The 21352-nt window shown below is 72.6% G+C and overlaps 3 protein-coding genes across 5 annotated transcripts; 1 reads left to right on the top strand and 2 right to left on the bottom strand.

The window, feature by feature from the left end:
* Positions 1 to 2255: 2255 nt before the first annotated feature.
* Positions 2256 to 5249, bottom strand: C1QTNF12 (C1q and TNF related 12). Its single transcript, XM_037499467.2, is given in 11 exon segments — positions 2256 to 2436; positions 2639 to 2717; positions 2796 to 2883; positions 3003 to 3111; positions 3364 to 3515; positions 3584 to 3641; positions 3644 to 3694; positions 3779 to 3895; positions 4009 to 4202; positions 4340 to 4549; positions 4865 to 5249. Coding segments are annotated over 11 exon segments (1542 nt in total). The 3' UTR covers positions 2256 to 2337.
* A 1512-nt stretch (positions 5250 to 6761) lies between these two features.
* Positions 6762 to 12964, bottom strand: UBE2J2 (ubiquitin conjugating enzyme E2 J2). 3 transcript variants are annotated; one of them, XM_054691399.1, is made up of 7 exons: positions 12738 to 12770; positions 11213 to 11343; positions 9876 to 9916; positions 8067 to 8169; positions 7858 to 7996; positions 7632 to 7712; positions 6762 to 7323 (listed from the first exon to the last, which is right to left on the bottom strand). In XM_054691399.1, the coding sequence occupies exons 2-7, from the start codon at positions 11341 to 11343 to the stop codon at positions 7039 to 7041; spliced, it is 780 nt and encodes a 259-aa protein (XP_054547374.1). In that variant the 5' UTR covers positions 12738 to 12770; the 3' UTR covers positions 6762 to 7038. The 3 variants fall into 3 exon arrangements, with proteins under 3 accessions (XP_054547374.1, XP_054547373.1, XP_037356084.1); XM_054691398.1 differs by lacking the exon at positions 12738 to 12770 and adding an exon at positions 11474 to 11868; XM_037500187.2 differs by lacking the exon at positions 12738 to 12770 and adding an exon at positions 12908 to 12964 and having other exon boundaries at positions 6763 to 7323.
* A 3584-nt stretch (positions 12965 to 16548) lies between these two features.
* SCNN1D (sodium channel epithelial 1 subunit delta) lies at positions 16549 to 21099 on the top strand. Its single transcript, XM_037499471.1, is given in 15 exon segments — positions 16549 to 16726; positions 17557 to 17742; positions 17745 to 17895; positions 18368 to 18575; positions 18667 to 18848; positions 18938 to 19026; positions 19095 to 19258; positions 19354 to 19449; positions 19698 to 19815; positions 19922 to 20000; positions 20251 to 20308; positions 20452 to 20513; positions 20594 to 20669; positions 20770 to 20973; positions 21037 to 21099. Coding segments are annotated over 15 exon segments (1914 nt in total).
* The last annotated feature ends 253 nt before the right edge of the window (positions 21100 to 21352 follow it).

Here is a 21352-nt window from a genome sequence, read left to right on the forward strand (position 1 = left end):
GGAGGCGTCGTTCCAGAGGTAGGGCCGCCAGCCGACGCCGCCCTCTCCCGTGCCCCCGCCCCACAGGCCCAGGTCCCCAGAGCGGGTTGGGGCGGCAGGCACGGGCGGGTGACACGCGCCGATGCTATCGCCGGAGGAGCCGTGAGTCACTGCCCCGGCACGGGCTGCACCCCAACTCCCAAACAAAGGCCCTTTGTCCCTGTGCGGGGCCAGGCGCTGCGACACCGCCAGGCTCGGCTCACGGGCGCCCCAACAGCTGCCGGCCCAGGAGACCCAGGCCCAAGCCCGCCCCGCCCGTCTCAGCGCTGCGCTCACCACGGTCGGGCCGCAGGACAATGGCTGGGGCAGACGAGGCTCTGTCTTGCCCCCTCCTGGAGTCCAGTGAGGCCGCTTGGTGGGGACCAGCCTGTGACCTGGGCGGGACACAGGAAAGGCTCCAGGGAAGAGGCCCCCACAGACCCAACCGGGGCACGGCAGGCCGGCCCTGCCACCGCAGCCCTGGCCCAGGCCAGAGACGCTCCAGGCACCACCAAGGGCCAGTCTTCCCCGCAGCCACACCCACCCAGGTGCCCGCTGACCCCCTGCCCTTGCCTTGCCCCTCTGGCTCCAACCGAGGTCCAGGCTGGGGCACAGCGCCCAAGTTGGCGGTTGGTCCTGGCCCCCAGAGGACTTTCCCGCCCTCCTGAGCCAGATGCCTACGCTGCTGTCTGCGCTCAAGCCGGGGCAGCTCACCGGGGCCTCGGGGGCAGGCCAAGTCCCCTCAGCGTCCAGACCCCGGCGTCCTCGTGTCCTAGGTTGGGCCTGGGCTGGAGGAAGGGGCAGGCACTGCCCGGCTTAGGGTGCAGGGCGATGTCCAAGCCCAGCAGGCCCCCACCCGCCTGGCCGGTGCAGGCTCGGACGGAGGCTCTGGGAAGTGACCCCAGGAGATTCAGCGAGGCCAGCCCGGCACCTCCTGCCACTCCAGCAAGGGGCACAGGGTCAGGGGGTCAACCCACACTGGCCAGTGCCCAGCAGGGAAACTGGAGAGGCCAGAGGCCGCCCCCACCAGCCACAGCCCCGTGGCCAGCAGCAGCCACTCCCACCGGCCGGCACCCGCCGGGGCCTCGGAAGGAGGCCAGCCCAAGCTGCGTCCCGGGGGCCGGCTGCCTGGGCTGTGACCAGCCCAGCTCACGCCCTGGCCCCTCACCGCCCCGGCCCCCACGCTGGCTCCACACCCGTGGCTGTCTGTCGGGAGACAGCACATTCCAGGGAATCACAGCTAAGCGGCTAATCACCTTCCATTAGAGGGGCAGACAGGGGCAGGTGGGGCTGGGCGCCGGGCTGCGGCCCTCACCTGGCCGCCTGCCCACGGGCTCCCGGCGCCCGCCTCACCCCGCCTGTCTGCCGCACACAGGGTCGGGCCTCCGGCTGTCATCGCCGCTCCATGGGTCTGGGGGAGGCCCCTGATGACCTGGCAGTGCCGAGAGCCTGCCGCAGCCAGGGCAGGACCCGAGGGTCTGCCAGGCACCTGCGACCAGCTCTCAGCACCCCTGGCCGCCAGTGCAGAGCCTCGCCCCCCACCCCCGCCCGGATCTGCTGCTGTGGACAATGGCTCTGGCCCCCCAGCAACCTCGGCGCTGACTCCTCCCCACACCCTTCAGCTCCCACCTCCTCACGAGCCCCCTCAGCCAGCCCCAGGCATCACCTTGGGGGACCAGGAAGAGAGCAGGCACGGGTCAGCGGCCAGGCTGCCCCCACGGCACAGCCCAGTGCCTGCCCGAAGCAGCCCTCCCGCCTCATTAACCGAGGCCACAGGGAGGTCCCGGCTGCAGCCCCCAGGCAGGAAGGGCGCCGGGGGAGGGGCTGAGAACAGCCTGCGTTCTCCAGCCTCCGCGGCCCAGCCCTGCCCCCCCAGCTGTAGCTGGCCCCTGCTGCTCCCCTGGATGCCTGTCACCAGGGCAGGAGGGCCTTGGAGGGGATCCCCAGCCTCACCCCCTGGTCCACAGAGGAGCCGGGACACAGCCGGGACACAGTGGGAGCCTCGTGAGGGGGCAGGGCCCTGAGCCACAGCACCCGAAGTCAGGGCCATGGCCACAAGCCCTGGGCAGCCTGGCCTGTCCCTCACTGCCCTCCCCCGGGGTCCACGTCCAGCCTCTGCCTCAGTCTCCTGGGCCGGCAGGCGGGGCCTGGATGCACCCACCCACAAAGCAGGGACCCCACCTGCCGTGCCCCCCGCCCGGCCGCCCCCCACGCAGTGACCAGGCAGCAGGGAGGGCTCCTGCGCTTTATTGCGGCAAACACAGGTTCAAGGGCAGCGGGGCTGTGTCACGCCGTGGCCTCGAGGCCTCTGCTCCCCTCTCAGGTGCCCAGGAGCAGGCCGGAGAAGCTGGAGCCGCTGTGGACGGTGAGGGCCACCCCGGAGCCGTTGTCCACAAACACAGAGACGTACTGGCCCGCCTGTGGCCCCGGGAGGTCATCAGCCGCCGCCGGCCGTGCCCCAGCCCAGGTCAGAGTCAGAGCCAGGGCCCGGGTCAGGTTCAGGGCCCAGGTTAGGGTCAGAGTCTGGGTCAGGGCCAGGGCCCAGGTTAGGGCCCAGGTCAGGGTCAGGGTCAAGGCCCCGGGTCAGGGTCCGCCTGCAGCATGCCATGGCCGGACTCACCTGCAGCTGCAGCAGCCCCTGCACCTGCGCCGTGGACACCCCGCCACGGCTCTCCAGCCCTGAGACGGCCTCCAGGGACCTGACGGGCGCCAAGGCCAGGTGAGAGCCGAGCCCTGCCAAAGCCCCCACACCCTCCCTGGTGCCCGCGGCCACTCACGCATGGCGGTGGCACAGCGACTCGATGCAGACCAGCAGCCGCACGGCGCCCCATGCCCGCCGCCGGCCACGCGGCCGCTCCCCGAGACCTGTGGGGACAGTGGGTCAGGGCGCTGGCCGGGCCTTGCGGAAGGACACACTTCCGGCGCCCGCCGCGGACCCGCTGGGCACCCGCCATGAGGGCCAGGCCCATCACACAGGCGCTCACCCAGGTGCAAGCTGGCAGAGAAGTGGAAGATGGCAGTCACCGGAGCGGTGAAGCGGCCTGAGGCCAGGCTCAGGCCGGACCCTCGCAGGAAGGCGCCCTGGGCTGTGGGCTGCAGGGAGGGCGTCAGCCTCGTGCTGTCGGGGCACCTGCTCGGCGGCCAGCCTGGCCCGGCCGCAAGCCCAGAGGAGGGCCTCGCCCTGGCCCGGCTCAGCGCCGTGCGGCTCCAGGACCCCAAGTATGAAAGGCCATCCAGGGATGGCTGTGCCCCCCACCGCCGGGGGCCCCAGAGCCCTGCCCCCATGCCCGGGGTCCCAAAGCCCTGCCCCCATGCCCGGGGCGTGAGCCCGGCAGCCCCACTCACGGCCTGGAAGCCCTGCAGCTCGGCTAGTGTCCTCTTGCCCACCAGCACCGGGCCCTTGAGGCGGCAGTGGAAGGCCTCCGCCAGCAGCCGCCCGGCCGGCCCCTCGGGCAGCAGCGGGACCAGCAGCCCTGAGAGCCGACGCTCGGTGGCCTCTGTGGGGACAGGCCAGGGCTGGGGCTTGGCAAGGGCCACCCGGCCCGGGCGCGGGGGCAGGGCCTACCTGTCAGCATCTGCCGGAACTCGTGCAGCAAGGCCTCCGGGGTCACCACAGCACCGGGGGCCCGGGGGGCCCGGGGGGGCCGGGAGGCCCCGGGGGCCCCAGGAGACCTCGCTGCGGGAGGCAGATGAGCGTGGGACCGCGGCGGAAGCGCGGCCCCCCCCCCCCCCCCCCACACACACACGGACCCCGGCTCACCGACGTCTTGGCCCGGCCGCGGCAGCCCTTCCTCAGAACGCCGGTGTCCGGCCGCCGCACGAAGTTCAGCCACGTCGCGTGGGCGTCCGAGAGCTCGGGCCCGGGGGCCGCAGGCGGCTGAAGGGCAGGGACAGGCCGGCCTCTGAGCCGCGGTGGCCCTGCCGGAGGCCGGCGCGTGGGGCGCGGGGCGGGCAGGACAGACAGCCACTGGGCCGCAGCGGCGCCAGGACCGCGGCAGTCGCCCCGGAAGCCCAGGCCCCCGTGTGGGGTGGGGGCGCCCCAGGCGCCCCCAGCACGCGCAGGCCGGGCCACTCTGCGGCTGCCTCGTCCTGTCCCACGGGGCTCGGCCCGGCTGCGTGGGCAGGAGCGGCAGGAGCAAGGTTCCCTGGGCTTTGCCGGAAGACCAGAGCCGGCCCGGCGGCCACTGGGGCAGAGCGGGGCCGGGCAGAGCGGGGCCGGGCAGAGCGGGGCCGGCCGCCCGAGACGTGCCCATCGCTCCGCTCAGGGGTCCACGGTGGCCGGCGGGCAGGGCCTGGACGGGGAGCCCCGCACCGGCCTCACGTGAGCAGGAAGCCCCCGAGGCGCTCAGGCGGCAGGCCGGCCGGCGCTGGGGCCCTGCGGCCAGGCCCTGTGCCCTGTACATGCGGGCAGCGTCCTCCTCGGCCAGCAGGGCCAGGGGCCGGCTCCTCAGCCTGCACAGCTGGAGAAAGGGGCCGCCGGCTGCGGTGGGGCTGCGTGGGCTGCGAGCAGCCGGGCTGGCGGCGGAGACGCCTGGGGAGGCGGGAGGTGAGATCAAAGGCGAGGGCTGGGGGCTGCCACAGATGCCTCCTCCCGGGCCTGTGCCCCCTCCCCGGTGCTGCTGGGGTCCCACAAGACCTCAGGAGACCCTCAGAGCAGGAGGCCGGAACAGCAGCCAGGGGCCCTCCTGTCTTCGCAGGGACCCGGGGGGCGGGCTGGGCATGAGGGACTCCAAGAACGGGGCGCGGGCTGCGCAGCGCCGGCCCAGACCAGGGCTCTCCAGGGGCCCGGGGCACCATCCAGTCCCAGCCTCGCCTGCCCCGGGGCAGGCTGCCTGGAGACCCCCACCCTTCGAAGGGCAGCAGGTCTCGGGGGTGGCGGGAGCCCCTGCCCCCACCGGGTCCCGCCCCAGCCCACAGGTTCCCGCCCCAGGCCCGGGATCCTGCCCCAAGTGCCGCCGCAGGACAGGACAGGCGCCTGGAGAGCCAGCCCGGACGGGGCGCGGGAGGAAGGGCCCCGCGCGGCCTGAGCCCCCAGGGCCGCTGGCCAGGGTGCCCGGCAGTACCTTGGGGGAGGCCGGCGGCCCCTCGCGGGTGGGATCGGTGGCGCTGGGGGGCTCCGTGCGCCGGCCGGGCGGCCGCGGCCTCGTGGGCTCCCTGCGGGCGGCGACGCCCCCGGGCAGCGCGAGCTGGGCGCAGAGGAGGGCCAGCGCGGCGGCCCGGGCCCAGCGCATGGCGGCGGGCGGCTCGGCGGCTCAGCGCGGCGCGCCCAGCGCTCTCACGGGGGCGGCGCGCGGGGGCGAGGCCCCGAGGGACGCCTGGCCGCCGCCGGTGCATGTCTGCGCGGGAGCCGCCGGCAGCCGCGGCAGCACGAGGGCGCGGAGGACGCGGCGGGACGCGCCCGGGACCCGCGGGCTCGGCCGGCGCCGGCCCCCCCGCGCTGCGCCCCGCCGCCCGCGGGGGCGAATAGGAGCCTCCCCCGCAGGCCCGCGGCGCCGGGGGTCCGGCCCGCCCGGCGGGGACGGGGGCGGGGAGCCCCACTGACCAGCCCCGCCCCAGCGGCCCGGGGCCGGCGCCCGGGGTCAGCCCCCAACCGCTCGCCGGGCCGCGAAGCCCCGCCCCTCTGGGCTGGGCCCGGGGTCCGGGCCGGGGCGGCCCTCCCCCGCCACCGCGCTCCCTGCGCCCCAGCCACGGCGCCGCCGGCCACGACAGCAGGACTTCTGTCCAGCCGAACTTGGGGGACAGTGGGCAGCTCCCCAGGGACCGCCTTCCCGCAGAGGGGTCCCGCTGAGACCACCCTAGACGGGGGCCCAGAGGGTCCCCCCAGGCTGGGCCCGCCCTCTGCACCCAGGGCACCCTCCCCGGCAGGGGCTGGCCGAGGGGCCCGGCTTCCTGGACAAGCGGGGAGCAGGAGCTGGCCAGTCACACCTGGCTGGTGGCTGGGGGGAGGGGCGCCACCCCGAGCACAGGGGGGGACTCCAGCCTGCCAGGGCTCCCTGAACCCAGGGCTGCCCGCCCCCTCTCCCGAGCTCCAAGCCTCTGGGAAGGCGCCACCTTCCAGCCCACAACCACAGGGGGCACCCTTCCTGGTCAGCCAGCCCCAGGTCCCCCTGGGGAGGGCGGGGCTCCCCCCCCAGGACCCAGCACAGCCTGCGGGGCCCCTCACGGGGCTGGACAGCGAACAGAGGCCCACAGAACGGCGAGTGCTCGAGCCCTGTGCGGGCAGGTGAGGGCACCACCAGGCCCAGCCACTCACCCATGTCCTGCCCCAGCTGCGGCCACGTGCCCAGAGCCACCTGGCAGAGCCCACCCTGCCTGCCCCCGAGCCGGGAGGGGCTCCGACACTCGAGCAGCACGAGGCCAGACGGAAGGTCTCTCGGGGCGGGGACACAGCGGTGACCGCGGCGGCTCACACCCGTGAGACAAGCGGGGACAGCCCGAGGCCGCAGAGCCCACCCGGCCCGGCGGGGGCATCCAGGCCGTGTCTGGGAGACCCCACCGCGCAGGCCAGGGAGGGGCCTCTGGGGACAGGCTGGGGAGACGCAGAGGCAGCCTGGGGCGGCCCGGCCCGGAGCGGCTCCCGCAGGCAGGGCGACACCTGGTGGCCGGCGCGGGGCCTGCGTCATCTCCAGCAGGGCTGCGGCCTCTCCCCGGCCCCCGGGGCTGCCACTGGCCAGCAGGCCCCAGGTCCTCCCGAGGGTGCGGCCGGCCGGTGCCCACGGACGGAGGACGCACACGGAGAAATGACAGGCACTGCGTTTGGTGTTTTTAAGTGACCAAATCTAATAAAATGAAAAACAGGTTTCCTAAAACAGGTCCAAGACACAGGGCGCGCCCAGGCCGGCCCTCGTCCTCGGCGCGGCCCTGGGGCCCAGCGTCTCCTCAAACCCAAACCGCACGCTTTGGTTTCGGTTTCCTTTGAAAGGTTCTTAAAAAGCTACCCAGGAGTCCGGCGGGCCGGCCCGAGCACAGCCGCGCCCCGGCCGCCAGCCCTGCTATGGCCGCCCTAGCGGGCCCCGCGGCTCAGTCCTGCGCGATGCTCCTCAGCACATACTTGACCGTGTAGGCAAAGGCCGCAAACCCGACTATGACAAACAAGTTCGCCAGGGCACCGCCCAGGAGTCCGTGGTGCCGGTTGGCCTGCTGGAGCCCCGCCAGGTTAGGCCCGGGCCCCGGCGCGCGCCCATTGAGGAGCTGGAGCCCGTGCTGGCCATGGTGCGCCTCCCCATCCGGAACCACATCGGGCAGGGGGAGCGTCTGGGGCCTGCTGCTGAGCTCGTCCTGCGCCTTCTGCTTTTGTTTAATTTCCTGAGGAAAAAAGGGCAAAAGCCAAGGGTCAGCCTGGATCCCCGGTTCCTTGGGGAGCCCCACGATGTGGTCACCACGTGATGTGGCCACGATGTGGCCATTCCTGGAGGCCACCAGGTTGCGTCGCAAGCCCCGGCGACAACAGCCCCGGCCTCAGGCCCGTGCCCAGCCCCCCGGGCTGCACTAGCCGCTGACCCCACTCCAGACACATACGACCTCAGCAGCCACCCAAGGGCGAAGGGAGGCTGGTGTGGCCCGAGCCTGCCACCTCTGATGTCTGCCCGCAGACCCGCCTCCCCGCTTCTTACCTCCACGACGTCAGGGAACAACTCACAGAAGACTTTATCTTTTACATTGAAGGCTAAGCTCTGCGCGGCCAGCTGTCTCTTCTGTGGGGAGGCAAGCATCAGTGAGGCCGCGCAGCCGCTTTGGATCCTGGGAACCCGCTGTCCTCCCGGGTCAGCAGGAGGGACACCCACGGACCCCACGGGCAGCAGCGACAGAGCCCAGCTGCCCCCGCCCCAGAGCCCTCACCGTGAAGTCCGAGGTCTCTATGCTGCCCAGGGTGGGGCCCTTCTCCACCATGAAGCTGAGGAGCCCCGTCAGGATGGTAGACACCGACCAGGCCGGGTTCCACGTGTCCGGGTGGAAGTCCGTGATGGAGAGACACAGCCTGCAAGGATGGCCCGTCACCCGGTGCCCACGCATGGCCGGCGCCGCGGCAGCGTGCACTGAGGCCTTACCTGGTGTTGACCTTGAATCTTCCGTTGGGGGTTATCATATAAATGCTGGGAGGTTTAAAAGGAAATTCCCTGGGAAAGATGAGTTTTCCGTGGTAATAGCCACCTAGTCAGACAAAGGGAACCTCGGTCACCACCTGCAGCGTCCGGTGCCCCGCGTGGCCATGCTGACCGCCGACCTGGAGAGCCCTGCCCCCCCCACCTGCGCCCCTCCTAGGACCCAACGCGGAGCATCAGGAGCCCACGGAGGCTGCTCGCCAGCACCCCAGCTCCCAGCCAAGATCACCCCTATTCTGGCTCCGCTCTCCCGCACCACCACACCCTCCTCCTCCCTCCGACGGCCGCCCCTCCCCGGTGCCTGCCAGCCACCTCCACTCCCTCTCCAGAGGCCTGGCCAGTCACGTCCAAGGCCAGCACTCTCAGGGTCACCCGACAAGCCTCTGCCACCACAAGGTCCCCCCCCAACCCCTCTGCAGCCGATACACTACCGGGGTCTCGCCCCATCTAGGGCTGGCAGCCCATCTGCGGAGTCCCTTCCCTGAAGCCCTAACCAGTATCTGGACCCCAGACCTGACTCAGGTGCAAGATCACTTCCCCCAACAGCGCTACCGCCCCCGCAACCGCACCAAGGCCGCAGCCCTTCTGCCTGCCACGCCCACTGCCCGGTAACCCCGCTAGCCACCTTCCAGCTGGCCGAGCCCAGAGCTGGATCATCTCACCGCCTACGCAGCTCCTGGAGCCTGCCAGGACACAGGGTGACCCTGCCCCCGCGCGGCCTCTCACCACGCGCCCCTCTGCAGGGCGGGGCGGCCACGGCTGCCAGGCGACAACCCACCAGCCAGAGGCTCATGCTGAAGTGACGCTCGCGTCAACAAGCTGAGATGGATGGGAACCCCCGAGGATGCAGTGCGGCCGCCCAGCACTGGACTCTGGGCCCCCGGAGGTGACTCCACAGCCAAGGCCACTAGCCAGCGGTGCTGGAAGGGAGGAGCCAGGACGTCCCAGGAGGTGCGCGGAAGATCAGAATGGGCCCACACGCCACCCCAGGACCAGCCAGGCTTCCTGTGTGGAAAACACACCACCGCCAAGCCCCCCGTGGGCCATCCTGAAGCCGAGCCTGCGCTGCCACCAACTGTGACCTTCAGGTAGCTTGTTCACCCTGCATCCCCAGCCTGCATGCGAATGGCGGTCCCTGGCCTGCCCAAAGGAGAGCCAGCTGAGCTGGTGACACCCTGGATCCTGGGCCTTTCCCAAGGGCGCTGCCCGCGGCTCCCCTTGACAGCCCAGGGCAGGACCGGCTCTTTCCAGCAGAGCGCTCCTCCCACTGGACCCTCAGGCGGGCGCCACGCAGGCAGGCAGACCCGCTGGTGGAGAGCCGAGGCCCGTCCACCTGCCACAACTCCACGCGGGCCCAGCTCAAGGCTGAGGCTGCAGAGGTGAGCTGCCGGCTGCCCCGGCTCTGTTGCGTGCATAGCACCTGCGGCATGGATGGCATGGCCAGCTCAGCGTCAGCAGCAGTTTGGAGCTGGGGCAGCGGGCAGACCTGGTCAGAGGGCGTGGCACAAGGCAAGACCCCTCCCGCAACAGTCCTGGACACTGCATGCCAGTCTGCTCTCCAGCTCTGACCGCTCAGCCCCGAGGAGCAGCTTTGTCCAGCTTTGTCCAGCTTGAGACTGGACAAAGGCCAGGAACCCCAGACACCAGCCTCTAGGCACATGTTCCCAGAGGAGCGGTGGCTGAGGAGCACCGGCGTGCGCAGCGGGCCGCTTGGGGCACGGCCTGGCGTCTGCTCCTCAGGCCAGAGAGACTCACCTTCGTAGGGCGTCATCTCAGGGCCACGGACCACGTAGTGCCTGTGGAGACAAGAGGCAGTCACCCCAGGCGGGAGTGCGGGTCCTGCTGAGGCAAACGCTTCCAGGGACACTGCAGACCCACGCCTGAGGGCCAAGGCCAGAGCGGGGTGGAGGCAACGCCACACTGTGCAGCAGCACCTGGAGGCAGCATGGTCCCCAGGTGCTGCTCGGCCTGCCCATGCGCTCAGAGTGCCTGGGGTCACGAGGTAGGCTGAGGGCGCAGCCGGCAACCCGAGGCAGCTGTGTGCCCTCCGGACCAGTGTCCTGTGAGGACTAGGCACGGCCTCAGCGCAGGAGGAATACTGCATCTGCGTTCCTGAGAAAATCCAAAGCAGCACAAAGGAAAAACAGAAGCTACCGGGCACGCAGGGCAGACGGCAAGTTCTCCCGGATGACATGCGCCAGGCCCTTGGGCATCCACTGAACAAGACTGACATACAACATATGCTGCCTGCTGGCCGACAACATGGACCCAAACACTTGTTTTCAGGGGGCCTTCCTGTTGGCGCAAGGGATTAGACATAGGGCCGTGAGGCTGCCCGCAGCCACTGCAGCGCAAGTCCGATCCCTGGCCAGGTAGGTGACCCACAGGGTGCAGCAGACCTCTCCTGCCTCCCCGCTGCTCCGCTCAGCAGTGTATTCCAGTCAATCTGCCTGTCCTCCCCACTCTGTCTCTGGTGAATCCTTTCATCCCCTCTATTCTGGCTTATACCCCAGTTCTTGTATGCACAAATAAACAAACCATCCAAAAAAAAAAAACTTGTTTGCAAGACCCTGGCGGCCCGGTGGTTGAGTCTCAGGCTGCCACCACCACTTCCCGAGTCCGACCCCCAGCCAGGAGCTGCCCACAGGGCGCAGCAGACCTCTCCTGCCTCCCCAATGCTCCCCTCAGGAGTGTGTTCCAGTTGACCTGCTGTTCTGCTCCCCACTCTATCTCTGGTGGAGCCCGTCACCCCCCACCACTCTCTGGCCTGCACCCCAGTCCTTCTACGCCAAAAGAAAAAAAAGAGCAACCAGGGAGGAACCGTCCACCCGAGGGTGACCGGGCGCCTGCCAGACCGGTGCCCAGACCCCATCACAAGTCACCAGACAGGCCCCGCTGCAGCAGCACGAAGCAGAGCAGGGGCTCCCAGACACGCGGGCCCCACTCCACACCCCAAAGCTGCCCCAGGGCCCTGCGCCCCCGAGGAGCTCCCCACAGCCCCTGCCTGTATGCAGACGGCCGAGTCCGCAGGCAGGATTCTGTGGGCACCTGCCCACCCAGCAGCCCCCGCGCCGCGCCCGCAGCAGCCTCACCACTCGAGAATGTTGGAAGGAAGGGGCTCGGCACAGATGTAAGGCACCGGGTCCTTCTTGATGCGGAGGTAGTCCTGCTTCAGGCGTTGGGTTGCTGTGGTCGGGGCTCTCTTGCTGCTGTTGCTGCTCATCTGTAGAAAACAAGCACCTGTGTTCACAAAGAGCCAGGCGGCCCCTCAACCAAGCAGCGCCAGGGCCAGGCCCTGCCCACCCCATCTAGCCCCAGGAGACAACCCCGGTGGATGACCCACCCTTGCCCACCCGCTCAGACGTCCACAGGCCTTGCAGTTTCTCCTTTTCCACCCATCCTGATGTAACCTCCGCTTAAGCAGCGTCAGGTGTAAAGACTAAAATAACCTTGAGATCCAACTGCTGTCCTCAGACCCTACGTGGGGAGGAGAATGTCTCTTGTGGTGTAACAGGGTGGGGGCACCGGAGTCTGGCTGGCTCCGCGGGGGCCCCTCCCCACCTCTGTGCTCTGCAAGGCCACAGGGCTTACACCTGGGAAACTGGGTGAAACCCGGAACCACACTCCCCCAGTATCCACAGCAGGCGGAAGCCCTGGGGAGCAGGAAAGCCTCCTTCTCAGACTGCAGAGATGAGCCCCTGGAGAGGCTGGGCGAGGGGTGGGTGCAGTGGGCGCAGGGCAGAGGCCTGAAGTGCCCTGAGCACGGCAGGTGGGCAGCACCCGACAGGCCGCAGGCTAGGTGTGCAGGGAACAGACCCCCCCCCCGAAGCCGCCAGGAGGCGGGGGCGGGAGACGGGCCTGGGAAGCTCCAGCTCGCTGCCTTACAAGCCGGAGTTTCTCAGCACGACAAATGTGGAGACAGAGGAAAAGTTCTGTGAAAACCACCGGTCCGAGGCCTGGGGGGACAGAGGGCGGCGGCGGGCGCGACAGGAAGGGGATGCCAGGCCAGGAGGCTGGTGGCTCCTTCTCGCCCCCGCCCCCCGCCAGCCACGCCCTCCCCGGCCCCTGCCCGGCGGCTGCGGGTCCCCAGGCCCCGACCCAAGAGCAAGGTGGGGGGCCGTGGCCCAACCAACAGCACCGCCGCCCCTCGGCTTCCCGCGCTGGGGGCCTCCCCTCGGGGCGCCCAGAGATCTCTGCCTTCCCGCCCCTACCCTGCCCGGTACAGCGCCCCGGCGCCCGGCCTCCCCGCGCGGCCCCTGCCCTGAGACGCCCGTTCTCCGGCTCGGCGCCCTCGCGGCCTCTCAGGAGCGGCCTGCAGCGCCGGGGCCGCGGGGAGCCCCCCCGGCGCGCCCCGCCCGGGAGCCCAAGGCGGCCCGGAGCCCCAGACGCCGGCGCCCCCGGAGCCCGAGCCCGCTCTCCGGTACCTGAGGGCCCGCGCCCCCAGCGCCGCCCGCCCGCCCGCCCGCGGGTGAAGGTCAGCGGGGGCCGCCCGGGCGACGCCGCCCTCCCGCCCCCGCCGGAGCCCGAGCGCCGCCCGCTCCCGCCGGCCCGCGTGGCTGCGGCGGCCACAGACGAGACGCGGCCGGAGCCGGCGGGCGGGCGGGCCGGCGGACACACCTTCCGGCGGGAGCGGCCCGCCCGGCCCGAGCCCGCACCCCGGCGGGACGGCGCCCGCGGGGCAGGCGGCCGGCGGGCGCGGGCCCGGGCGCCGTAACCGACCCGAGCGCGGCGGCGGCCTGCGCGGCGCGGCGGGGACGCGGGCCGAGGCCGGGCGGGCGCGCGCTCACCTCTCCCCGTCGCCGCGCGTGGGCCGCCGCCGCCGCCTCGGGCTCGCCGCGGTCGAGGCCGGAGCAGGAGCGGGAGAGGGGCCCGCGCCGGAGAGCCGCCGGGACGAGCCCACCGCCGCCGCCTCAGCCTCCAAGATGGCCGCCCGGGGCGGGGCGCCCCTCGCTTCCGGTTCCGGCGCGCCGCGGCCGGCCGCCGCTCTAGGCCGCCGGGAGGCCCGCGCCTCGCCGCCTCCTCGCGCCCGCGGGCGGGGCCCTGCGCGCGTGCGCACTGGCGCGGCGCGCCCGGCCGAGGGTGCCGCCTGCTAGCGGGGCGCCGGGCGCGGGGGCGCGGGGGGGCCCCGGGGCCCGCTGCACACTCGCGGCCTGCGGCCCGCTGGTGACCCGCCGCCCTGGGCCCCGGAGAGCCGGCCCGGGCAGCCGTGAGGCCGGCGCCGGGCGCGCCCCGGCCCGCCCCCGCCTCGGCGCGCTCGTAAAGGCCGCGGCTCCCGCCCGCGGCGGGGCCTGAATGGGCCTTTGTGCCGCCGCCGCCGGGGCGGCCTCCCGCGGCCCCGCCCTGCCCCGCGGGGCCGGCCGCCCTCCCCGGGGTGCGGCTGCGGGGCACGGGCCCCGCGAGCGAGCCCGGCAGAGCCCGGCGGCGGGGACCCCCAGGGCCCGCCCCCGCCCCCGCCCGCGCCCGCGCCCGCGGGGCTCCAGCGTCCGGGCAGGTGGGGGTGGCTGCTGCAGGGCTGGGGCTGGGCGAGCCGGAGCGTCCGCCGGCGAGTCAGCCCCTGGAAGGCAGCCGCTTGCTGCTCCCCGCAAAGCTCCTCCGGGGGCTCACCCCATCTGCCTGCCCCGGCGGGGAAACCCCTCGGGGTGGCCTCACGGCGCCCCTGGCGGGGCGCGGGGCCCGTCCAGCCCGTGTCCCTGCGGAGACAGACGCAGGCCGCCGGCTCGGGTCCCTCACGCCAGTGTCGGCGCGGGCTCTGCTCCCCCGGCCGCCGGGAGAAGGGGCCGAGAAGGGGCCGGGCCGGCCCGCGCCGGCCAGCAGGTCCGGGCCAGACTCCACAGCCCCCGCGGGCCGGCCCGTGGCCTCAGAGGGCCTGACGGCAGGGGCAGCTAGGCTGGTGGCGGTGGTGACGGGGCTTCCTGCCAGCGAGCGCTGCGGACACCGGGCTTCAGGAAGGGGGCAGCGGCCCCACCCCTGAGCCCTCTGGACCGTGTGGAGCAGCGTGGAGTTTCACGCCTCCCTCCTGCACACCCAGCGAGCGCGTATCTGGGTGGCCCTGGCGGTGCGCCCACCCCGACCAGAGACCCCGGAGCGCGGGCGCTCCACTGGCCCTGCCACAGCCCAGAGCTGCACACCCCAGGGGTCATGCTGGGACCCGGTGCCCCAGCTCAGCTCTGCCCCAGCCACTCCCTCGGGCCCCCGCCGGGACGGGCAGCACTCAGCGCCCAGCGGCTGCTCCATGAGGGCAGCCAGGCGCCTAGCAGGGCTGGAACCCAGAGAAGACCCTGACCCGGTGCCCGCCCCCCACAGGGCCAGAGGCTGAGGCCTGGGTCTCCTCTGAGCAGCAGGCATGCAGGCCGGGGCTCTGGAAGGTCTCCAAGAGCCGCTGGCCGGGGAGGACGTGCACCCCCCAGCCCCAACCCCGCAGGCTTGCCTCACCCTGTGCAGCGACCACCCTCTCCCCACTGCCCTCTCCTGCCCACCCAGCCCTCTGCCATCTCAAGCTCGCAGCCCCTGCCCTGCCAGCCACTGCTGGGGCAGCCCCCCGCCCTGCAGGGCAGGGCTGTGCCAGGGAGGGTGACCGGGCCTGCCCATGGAGACTGGCTCAGGCATCGATTGGGGTCCTCCCTCTCTGAGGGGGCCTGCGGGTGGGGACGCCCACAGGGGAGGATGCTAAGGGGGGGGGGTAGGAGGGTTCCATGCGGCACCCGGCCCTAGGGCAGCCCTGCCAGGGCGGAGCCACCTTGGTGAGGAGACCCTGGGGCCGAGGGACTGCGCAGCGTGTTCTGGAAGGGAGCACCAGGCCACCCACCGCCCCCTCCTCTCTGGCGTCTGTTGACCCTCTGAGCCCAGCACCCTGAAGGCAGGGCTGGACTTGTCCTGCCGGCCGGGAGGCCCCATCCTGCCGGCCCCGGGCTGGGGGCCCGCCGCGCCCCCCCCCCCCGCCACTGGACGTGGCCTCTGTGACCTGGACCTGCAGCCGAAGTCCTGCTGTCCCCCCAACGGTGGCCCCTTCCTCAATGACCCCGATCCCGGTGCACCCCCACCCAGAGCTTCTATGGGTGCCCTGGCTGCCCTTGTGTGCCCGAGGGGGATGGCCCCGGGCTGGACGGGTCACCCGCAGGCCAAGCGTCCGCTGCCCCTGCTCAGGCCGGCTCCTCCCGGGAGGCTGTTTCTCTCCCCCAAGCCCCCGGCCAACAGGACCCTCGACTCCACCTGGGCGCCTTCCCTGCGGCTCCCCACTTCACCTGAGATAGCAGCAGGCAGCTGTCCCGGCCCGGAGCACCGCAGGGCGGCATGTGCCCCCCTCCCAGGGTCAGTCGCTGGGGGTCAGGCAGGGGTCCCAGCCTGTGCTGAGTCTGAGTCTCTGCTGCTGCTGGAGGAGGCCCCAAGCCCAAGGAGGTGCCTCAGCCCCATTTTGCACCAGAGGAGACGGGCTCAGCGCGGCCGCTCTCCCGCTGGCCCCACGGCGCTAGCCTCCTCCCGCGGCCGTGTGGCAGCTGGCCTGAGGCCCCTGCACCACAAGCCTGGCTGAGGGCCCGGTCATTTGGGGTGCTGAGGCCTTCCGGTCACCGTGGGGACGTGTCAGGTTGCCCAGACTACAGAGGGTGGCTCGACCTGGCAGGGGCTCCTGCCCAGCTGGCCGGCCTCGAGCACACACTGGGGCCACGGACTTCAGCCTCCAAAACCTGGGACGGGCCCGAGCGTGGGGTATGGGCTGAGGGCGGGACGCCACCCTTAGTGTGTGCCCTGCAGCTGGCATGTGTCCGTGGCGTGTGGCGTGGTCAGTGGCGGCCTTAGTGTCCAGCAGGAAGCTGCTGTGCGCCCTCTCCTCGCCCAGGCACCAGGCTGTACCCACGGGCAGTGCTTCTCCCATGCCTGGTCTGGGGGACCGCTGGGCACGGGAAGCAGGGGCCCCACCCAGTCCCTCGACCACAAATACCTGATACATGGGCGGGCAGGTGCAGGCAGGCAGCCCTCCGGGATGGGCAGGGAGGTAGTGGGTAGGGCAGGGCGGGCGGGCGCCAGCCGGCAGGAGCGAGGCCCAGGAGGCTCTGCCGGGGAGCTGAGCTTCGGGAGCTGGGGGGAGGGCCAGGCCTGGGGAGCAGCCAGAGGCCTTCCTCGCCCCCAGGAAACCACAGCCCAAGGCTGCACCACCCACCAGGGCTAGGTTCCAGGTGGCCCCGCCCGCCACCTGCCCACGCCCAGCCTCCCGCATAAATAGGCGTCCAGGCCGCACAGCCGCGTCAGGCACAGCAGAGTCTCAGGCGGAGGAGGCCACCAGCCCCGGGGATGAAGGCGCCCGCCCAGCGAGAGTCCAGCCTGGAGGTGCCGGGGCACCTGTGGGCGGTGGGCGGTCACCTGGGGCTGCCTGGCCTGAGCAGAAGGGGCTGTCCACGGGCTGCCTGCCCTGGAGCCACGGGCTGGGGAGGCCATGCGGGTGGTGCTTGGGGCGAGGACTGGGCAGCACTCGAGGGCCGTGGGACGCTGGGCTTGTGAGCTGGCCGAGCTCCCGCACCCGCCGCCCGGCCCGCGCCACGCCAGCCTGCTTCAGGGCGTGGGCCGCTGGATGCAGGCCGGCTCCTCAGGGGACACGGGCATCAAGCGCGCAGGCAGGCGGGCCCCTGCCGGCCAGGCCCTTCCGCGGGGGCCGGGGCGCAAGCGGAGTGTGACTGGTCCACAGGGAGCCCAAGGGCATGTCCAGGGGATCTGTGCCCGCAGGCCCAGCCGGAGCCCTGGGTCCAGGGAGGTTGCGGGAGGCTCGAGGGCAGGGCTGGGGCCGGGCAGGCCTCCTCTGCCCTGGGAGACCAGACAGTGGGTCAGCCCCCGTCTCCCCCGAGTCCCCTGTCCACTCATCCTAAAGTCCAAGCTCCCACAGCAGGACCCCCCACCCATGCAGCTGGGTGGTTCCCTGCCGCCAGCCCAGCACCCTGAACCCTCAGCCCTGGCCTTGGCCGCAGCCTGCCCGCAGCCCAGCACAAGACGGCCACGCGGCCTGTGGGGTCACAGAGGCCAAGGCAGGTCTTCCCAGCCCCTGGGGTTGCTGTTGGGCTCTGGCTCCAGGGACACACCCCAGACCCCGCCCTGAGTGTGCCTCTGGCCTGCCCCTCCCCTGAGGCCTGTCCACTGGGGCCTCAGCAGAGCCCCGGGCAGCTTCAAGTGGACTGCAAACAGGCCAGCAGGGCCCGGATGCGGTGGTCCCTGCGGCCATGGCCCTCACACAGCTCCGAGAGGTGCCAGCAGTCTCAGGGGCGGCCGTCGGGGCGCTCCAGCCACGGGCTGGCCCCAGGACCCCCTCCTCCTGAGCCTCAGGCGCTGGGTCAGACCCGGGGCGACCGGGGCGCGGTGTTCCCAGGCCCGGGGCGCCTGCCTGGCGGGCTGGGGACTCCCGGGGTCAGGCCGTGCAGGCCGGGGCACCTCTGAGGCGGTGTCTTGGATGCAGGAGGTGCCCAGGACACAGGAGCCCCCCCGGCCGGGGCCCGGGCACAGGAGGAGCGTGCCGAGAGGCTGGTGGAGCTGCCCGCCTCCTTCGGGGAGATGCTGGCCTTCTTCTGCGCCAACACCACCGTCCACGGTGCCACCCACCTGGCCTTGGGGGGCCAGAGCCGTCTCCAGACGGCGTCCTGGGGCTGCTGCTCCTGGGCGCCCTGGGGGGGCTCTGCTGGCAGGGGGGGCTCCTCCTGGAGCAGTACTGGCGCTACCCCGTCGGCACCGCCGTGTCCCTGCACTCGGGGCGCAGGCTCGTCCCCTCCGTCACGCTTTGCGACATGAACCCACAGCGGTGAGGCGGGACGCGCGAGGGCTGTGGAGCGGGCGGGCCGGGGGAGGCTGCCGCCCCTCCCTCCGCGGTCCCCAGCATCTCCCGGGTGTGGCCCCAGGGACAGCCTGTCCGGGCAGGGGTCGTTGGTGACCACACTTCACTCTGTCCGGGCGTCCCGCCAGGCCCCACCGCTCCGGGGGGTAACAGGGGAAGGAAGGGGGTCAGAGCCCCCGGAGACCCCCTGGAGCGGGGAGGCGGAGAGGCCCCCGGAGCTGGGCTTGCATCTCCCAGAGCAGGGATGAGCAGGCGGCGGGAGCCCAAGGGGCTGTGAGCCTGCGGGAGGAGGGGGTGCCGCACGGGGTGGGGGCGCTGCCTTCCCAGGGCTCCTGAGGAGGAGGGGCCGCTGCCCCCAGCCGGGGGCAGCCCTGGGGGACCAAGGCTTGGGGGGCGTGGGGGCGTGGTTCTGACTGACCACCCACCCCTCCTGCCCCAGGCCGGCTCCCGCCCGTGGCTACCTGCAGAAGCTGGACGCGCTGGCGCGGGAGAACATGGACGCGCTGTACGGGTTCAACCTCAGCGCGCCCGGGGACGCCCCCCTGCCTCACATCCCTCGCCCCAACCTCCCCTCCCCGCTGGACCCCAGGATCCGCCTGCAAAGGTTGAGCCACCCCGACAGCCCAGGCAAAGTGGGGTTCAGACTGGTGAGAGGCCCCGGCCCCATGCGGTCCCCGCCTGCTGGCCGGCCCTGGGCAGAGTCGGGCTGGGGCTCACCAAACTGCGCCCACACCCCAGTGTAACAGCACCGGGGGCGACTGCTTCTACCGCGCCCACGCTTCCGGCGTGACGGCGGCGCGCGAGTGGTACCGCCTGCACTACCTGAGCGTCCTGGCGCTGCTGCCCCCCGCCCGCCAGCGCGGCCGCGGCCCCCGCTTCGTCCTCTCCTGTCGCTACGACGGCCAGGACTGCCAGGCCCGGTGAGTGGGGCGCCGCGCTGCCCCCCCGGAGCCGGGCAGGGCCAGGGCGCACGTGCCGGCTGCTGGTCTGAGCGCGGCCCTGGCTCCAGGCACCTCCGGAAGGCCCAGCACCCCACCTACGGCAGCTGCTACACCTTCGACGGCATCTGGGCCGCGCGGCGCCCCGGCATCACCCACCGTGAGTGCGTCCCCGCGGCTGGGGCGGGCTCGGCCGGCCTGGCCTCACACCCCTGCCCGCCTCCCCAGGCCTCAGCCTGGTCCTCAGGGTGGAGCAGCAGCCCCACCTCCCGCTGCTGTCCCCTGCGGCGGACGTCCAGGTCCTGATCCACCGACCTGACCACTCGCCCTTCCTGGGGGAGCCTGGCTTCAGCGTCAGGCCGGGCACCGCCACCACCGTGGGCGTACGAGAGGTGGGCCGGCTCTGGGGCGGGCCGGGGGGCCGGCCCTCCTCCCCCAGCTCCCTGCGCGTCTGTGGGCCCCGGGACTGAGCCGCCGCTCCCCGCAGGACGAGGTGCACCGCCTCGGGAGCCCCTACAGCCGTTGCGCCCACGACTCGGGGGGCGTGGACGTGCAGCTGCTGTTCGCCTCCTACACCAGGCAGGTGGGTCGGGGCCGGGAGGGCGGGCGGGGCTGTGCGCCTCCCACACCAGGCAGGTGGGCCGGGGCGGCGCCGGACAAGGTGTGGCCTCCTAAGCCGGGCGGTGGGTCGGACCCACTGGGCTCGAGGGCGCGTGGCCGGACGGGGCCGTGCGCCTCCCACACCAGACAGGTGGGTCCCGGCCAGGCCGCGGGGGTGGTGGGTGCCCAGGGGCGTCCCCACCCCAGCAGCGGCCCCCGCTGTCCCTCCAGGCCTGCCTGGTCTCCTGCTTCCAGCAGCTCATGGTGGAGACCTGCTCCTGCGGCTACTACCTCTTCCCCCTGCCGGCGGGGGCCGAGTACTGCAGCTCCTCGCGGCACCCGGCCTGGGGTGAGCGTGGGGATCCCGCCCCAGCCCGCCCACCCGCCCGCGCAGGGCACTGCCCGCCAGCGAGCCCCGCCCCTTTGCTACTACCCCTGCCCCGCGACCCTCTTAGGCCACTGCTTCTACCGCCTGCACCGGGAGCTGGAGACCCACCGGCTGGCCTGCACCTGGCGCTGCCCCAGGCCCTGCCGGTGAGTGGGGGTAAGGATGGGGGGTGGTGAGTGGGGGGCTGAGTGTGAGGAGAGGGCGAGAGGGAGGGCAAGAGGGAACACAGGGAGGGGTGGGGGGATCTGAGGGGGTGATGGTGGTGGGGTAGGAAGTGATGGGGGAGGGGGAAAGGGGTGTGGGGAGGAGCATAGTGGGGGTGGGGGGGGTGGGGGGGGTGTTGGGGGGGCTGGGGTCCCTGCCCTCGGCACACAGAGATGACACGGTGTCCTCCAGGGAGTCTTCCTACCAGCTCTCCGCCGGGACCTCCAGGTGGCCTTCCTCCAAATCCACCGTGAGTTCCCTGAAAAGCGGGGGGCTGACAGCAGGCGCTCCTTGGGGTCCCCAGAGCCCACTGCCCAGCCTCTGCCGAGCGGTCCCCACTCCTGCCAGTGCCCGGGCGGGCGGCGCGGTGGCCAGCAGGTCTGCTGTGCGCAGGACTGGGTGCTGGCTGTGCTGGGAGAGCGGCGCCCCAGCAGTCCCCGGAGCCGGGGTCCCAGGTGGGCACCGGGCATGCCCTGGCCCTCCCTGCCAGCCGCTGCCCTTGGCGGCCAGCCCCTCACACCTCTGCCCTGCCCAGGAGCAGAGCCTCCAAGGTGAGCATCTTGTACGAGGAGCTCAACTACCGGACGGTGGACGAGGTGCCTGTTCTCTCGGTGAGCGGGCAGAGGCGAGGCCTCAGCGGGGTGGGGCCAGCACCCCCAGGCTGACCCTGGGGCTGCCCTCACCCCACCCTACACGCCCGCCCGCCCGCAGGTGCCACAGCTGCTGTCAGCCGTGGGCAGCCTCTGCGGCCTGTGGCTCGGCTCCTCCGTCCTAACTGTCCTGGAGCTGCTGGAGCTGCTGCTGGACGCTGTGGCCCTCACCCTGCTGCTGGGCTGCCGCCGGCTCCTCAGGGCTCAGGGCCCCCAGCCGGGAGTGGCCACTGCGGAGTCCCACCCCACGTCGCGGGCTGGCCAGGTGCCCAGGGCCTGCAAGCGTGGGCCGGGGGGCCAGCGGCCTCCCCTCCTGTGATGCCCCCAGGAACTCTGGCTCAAGCCTCAGCTGAAGACCTCGACCAAGCAGGACCCTCCCGAACCAGCCTGAACAGGCCTTGACCCCAGGTGGGCCGGCCAGGCCCAGGTTGTGGCCACACGGGAGCCGGCAGTGGGCAGGCGCCAGCACAGAGGGCCCCCCCACCCCAGCTCCCCTGCCCGGTGGCCCCGGCCTTGCTCCCAGTGCGGCGGCGGGCACAGTGGGCCTCGCCCAGGTGCTGCTGTGAGCGCAGCGTCTGTGCATAGTGTGCGGCGTCAGGCAGGGCTCCCTGGCTCAGGGCCGGACGGGCAGGGCCAGGCTGGGC

Source organism: Talpa occidentalis, unplaced genomic scaffold (assembly GCF_014898055.3).
Source record: "Talpa occidentalis isolate TD23 unplaced genomic scaffold, MPIMG_talOcc4v2.1 talOcc4.9, whole genome shotgun sequence".
NCBI classification, from domain to species: domain Eukaryota; kingdom Metazoa; phylum Chordata; class Mammalia; order Eulipotyphla; family Talpidae; genus Talpa; species Talpa occidentalis.

Excerpts from the sequence above, each read along its gene's own strand:
- UBE2J2 (XM_054691399.1), bottom strand. The coding sequence starts at position 11,343 with ATGAGCAGCAACAGCAGCAAGAGAGCCCCGACCACAGCAACCCAACGC. Across the intron at positions 9,917-11,212 it reads CCTTCCAACATTCTCGAGTG|GCACTACGTGGTCCGTGGCC; the intron begins GTGAGGCTGCTG and ends TTGTCTCCACAG. Across the intron at positions 8,170-9,875 it reads TGAGATGACGCCCTACGAAG|GTGGCTATTACCACGGAAAA; the intron begins GTGAGTCTCTCT and ends TTGTCTGACTAG.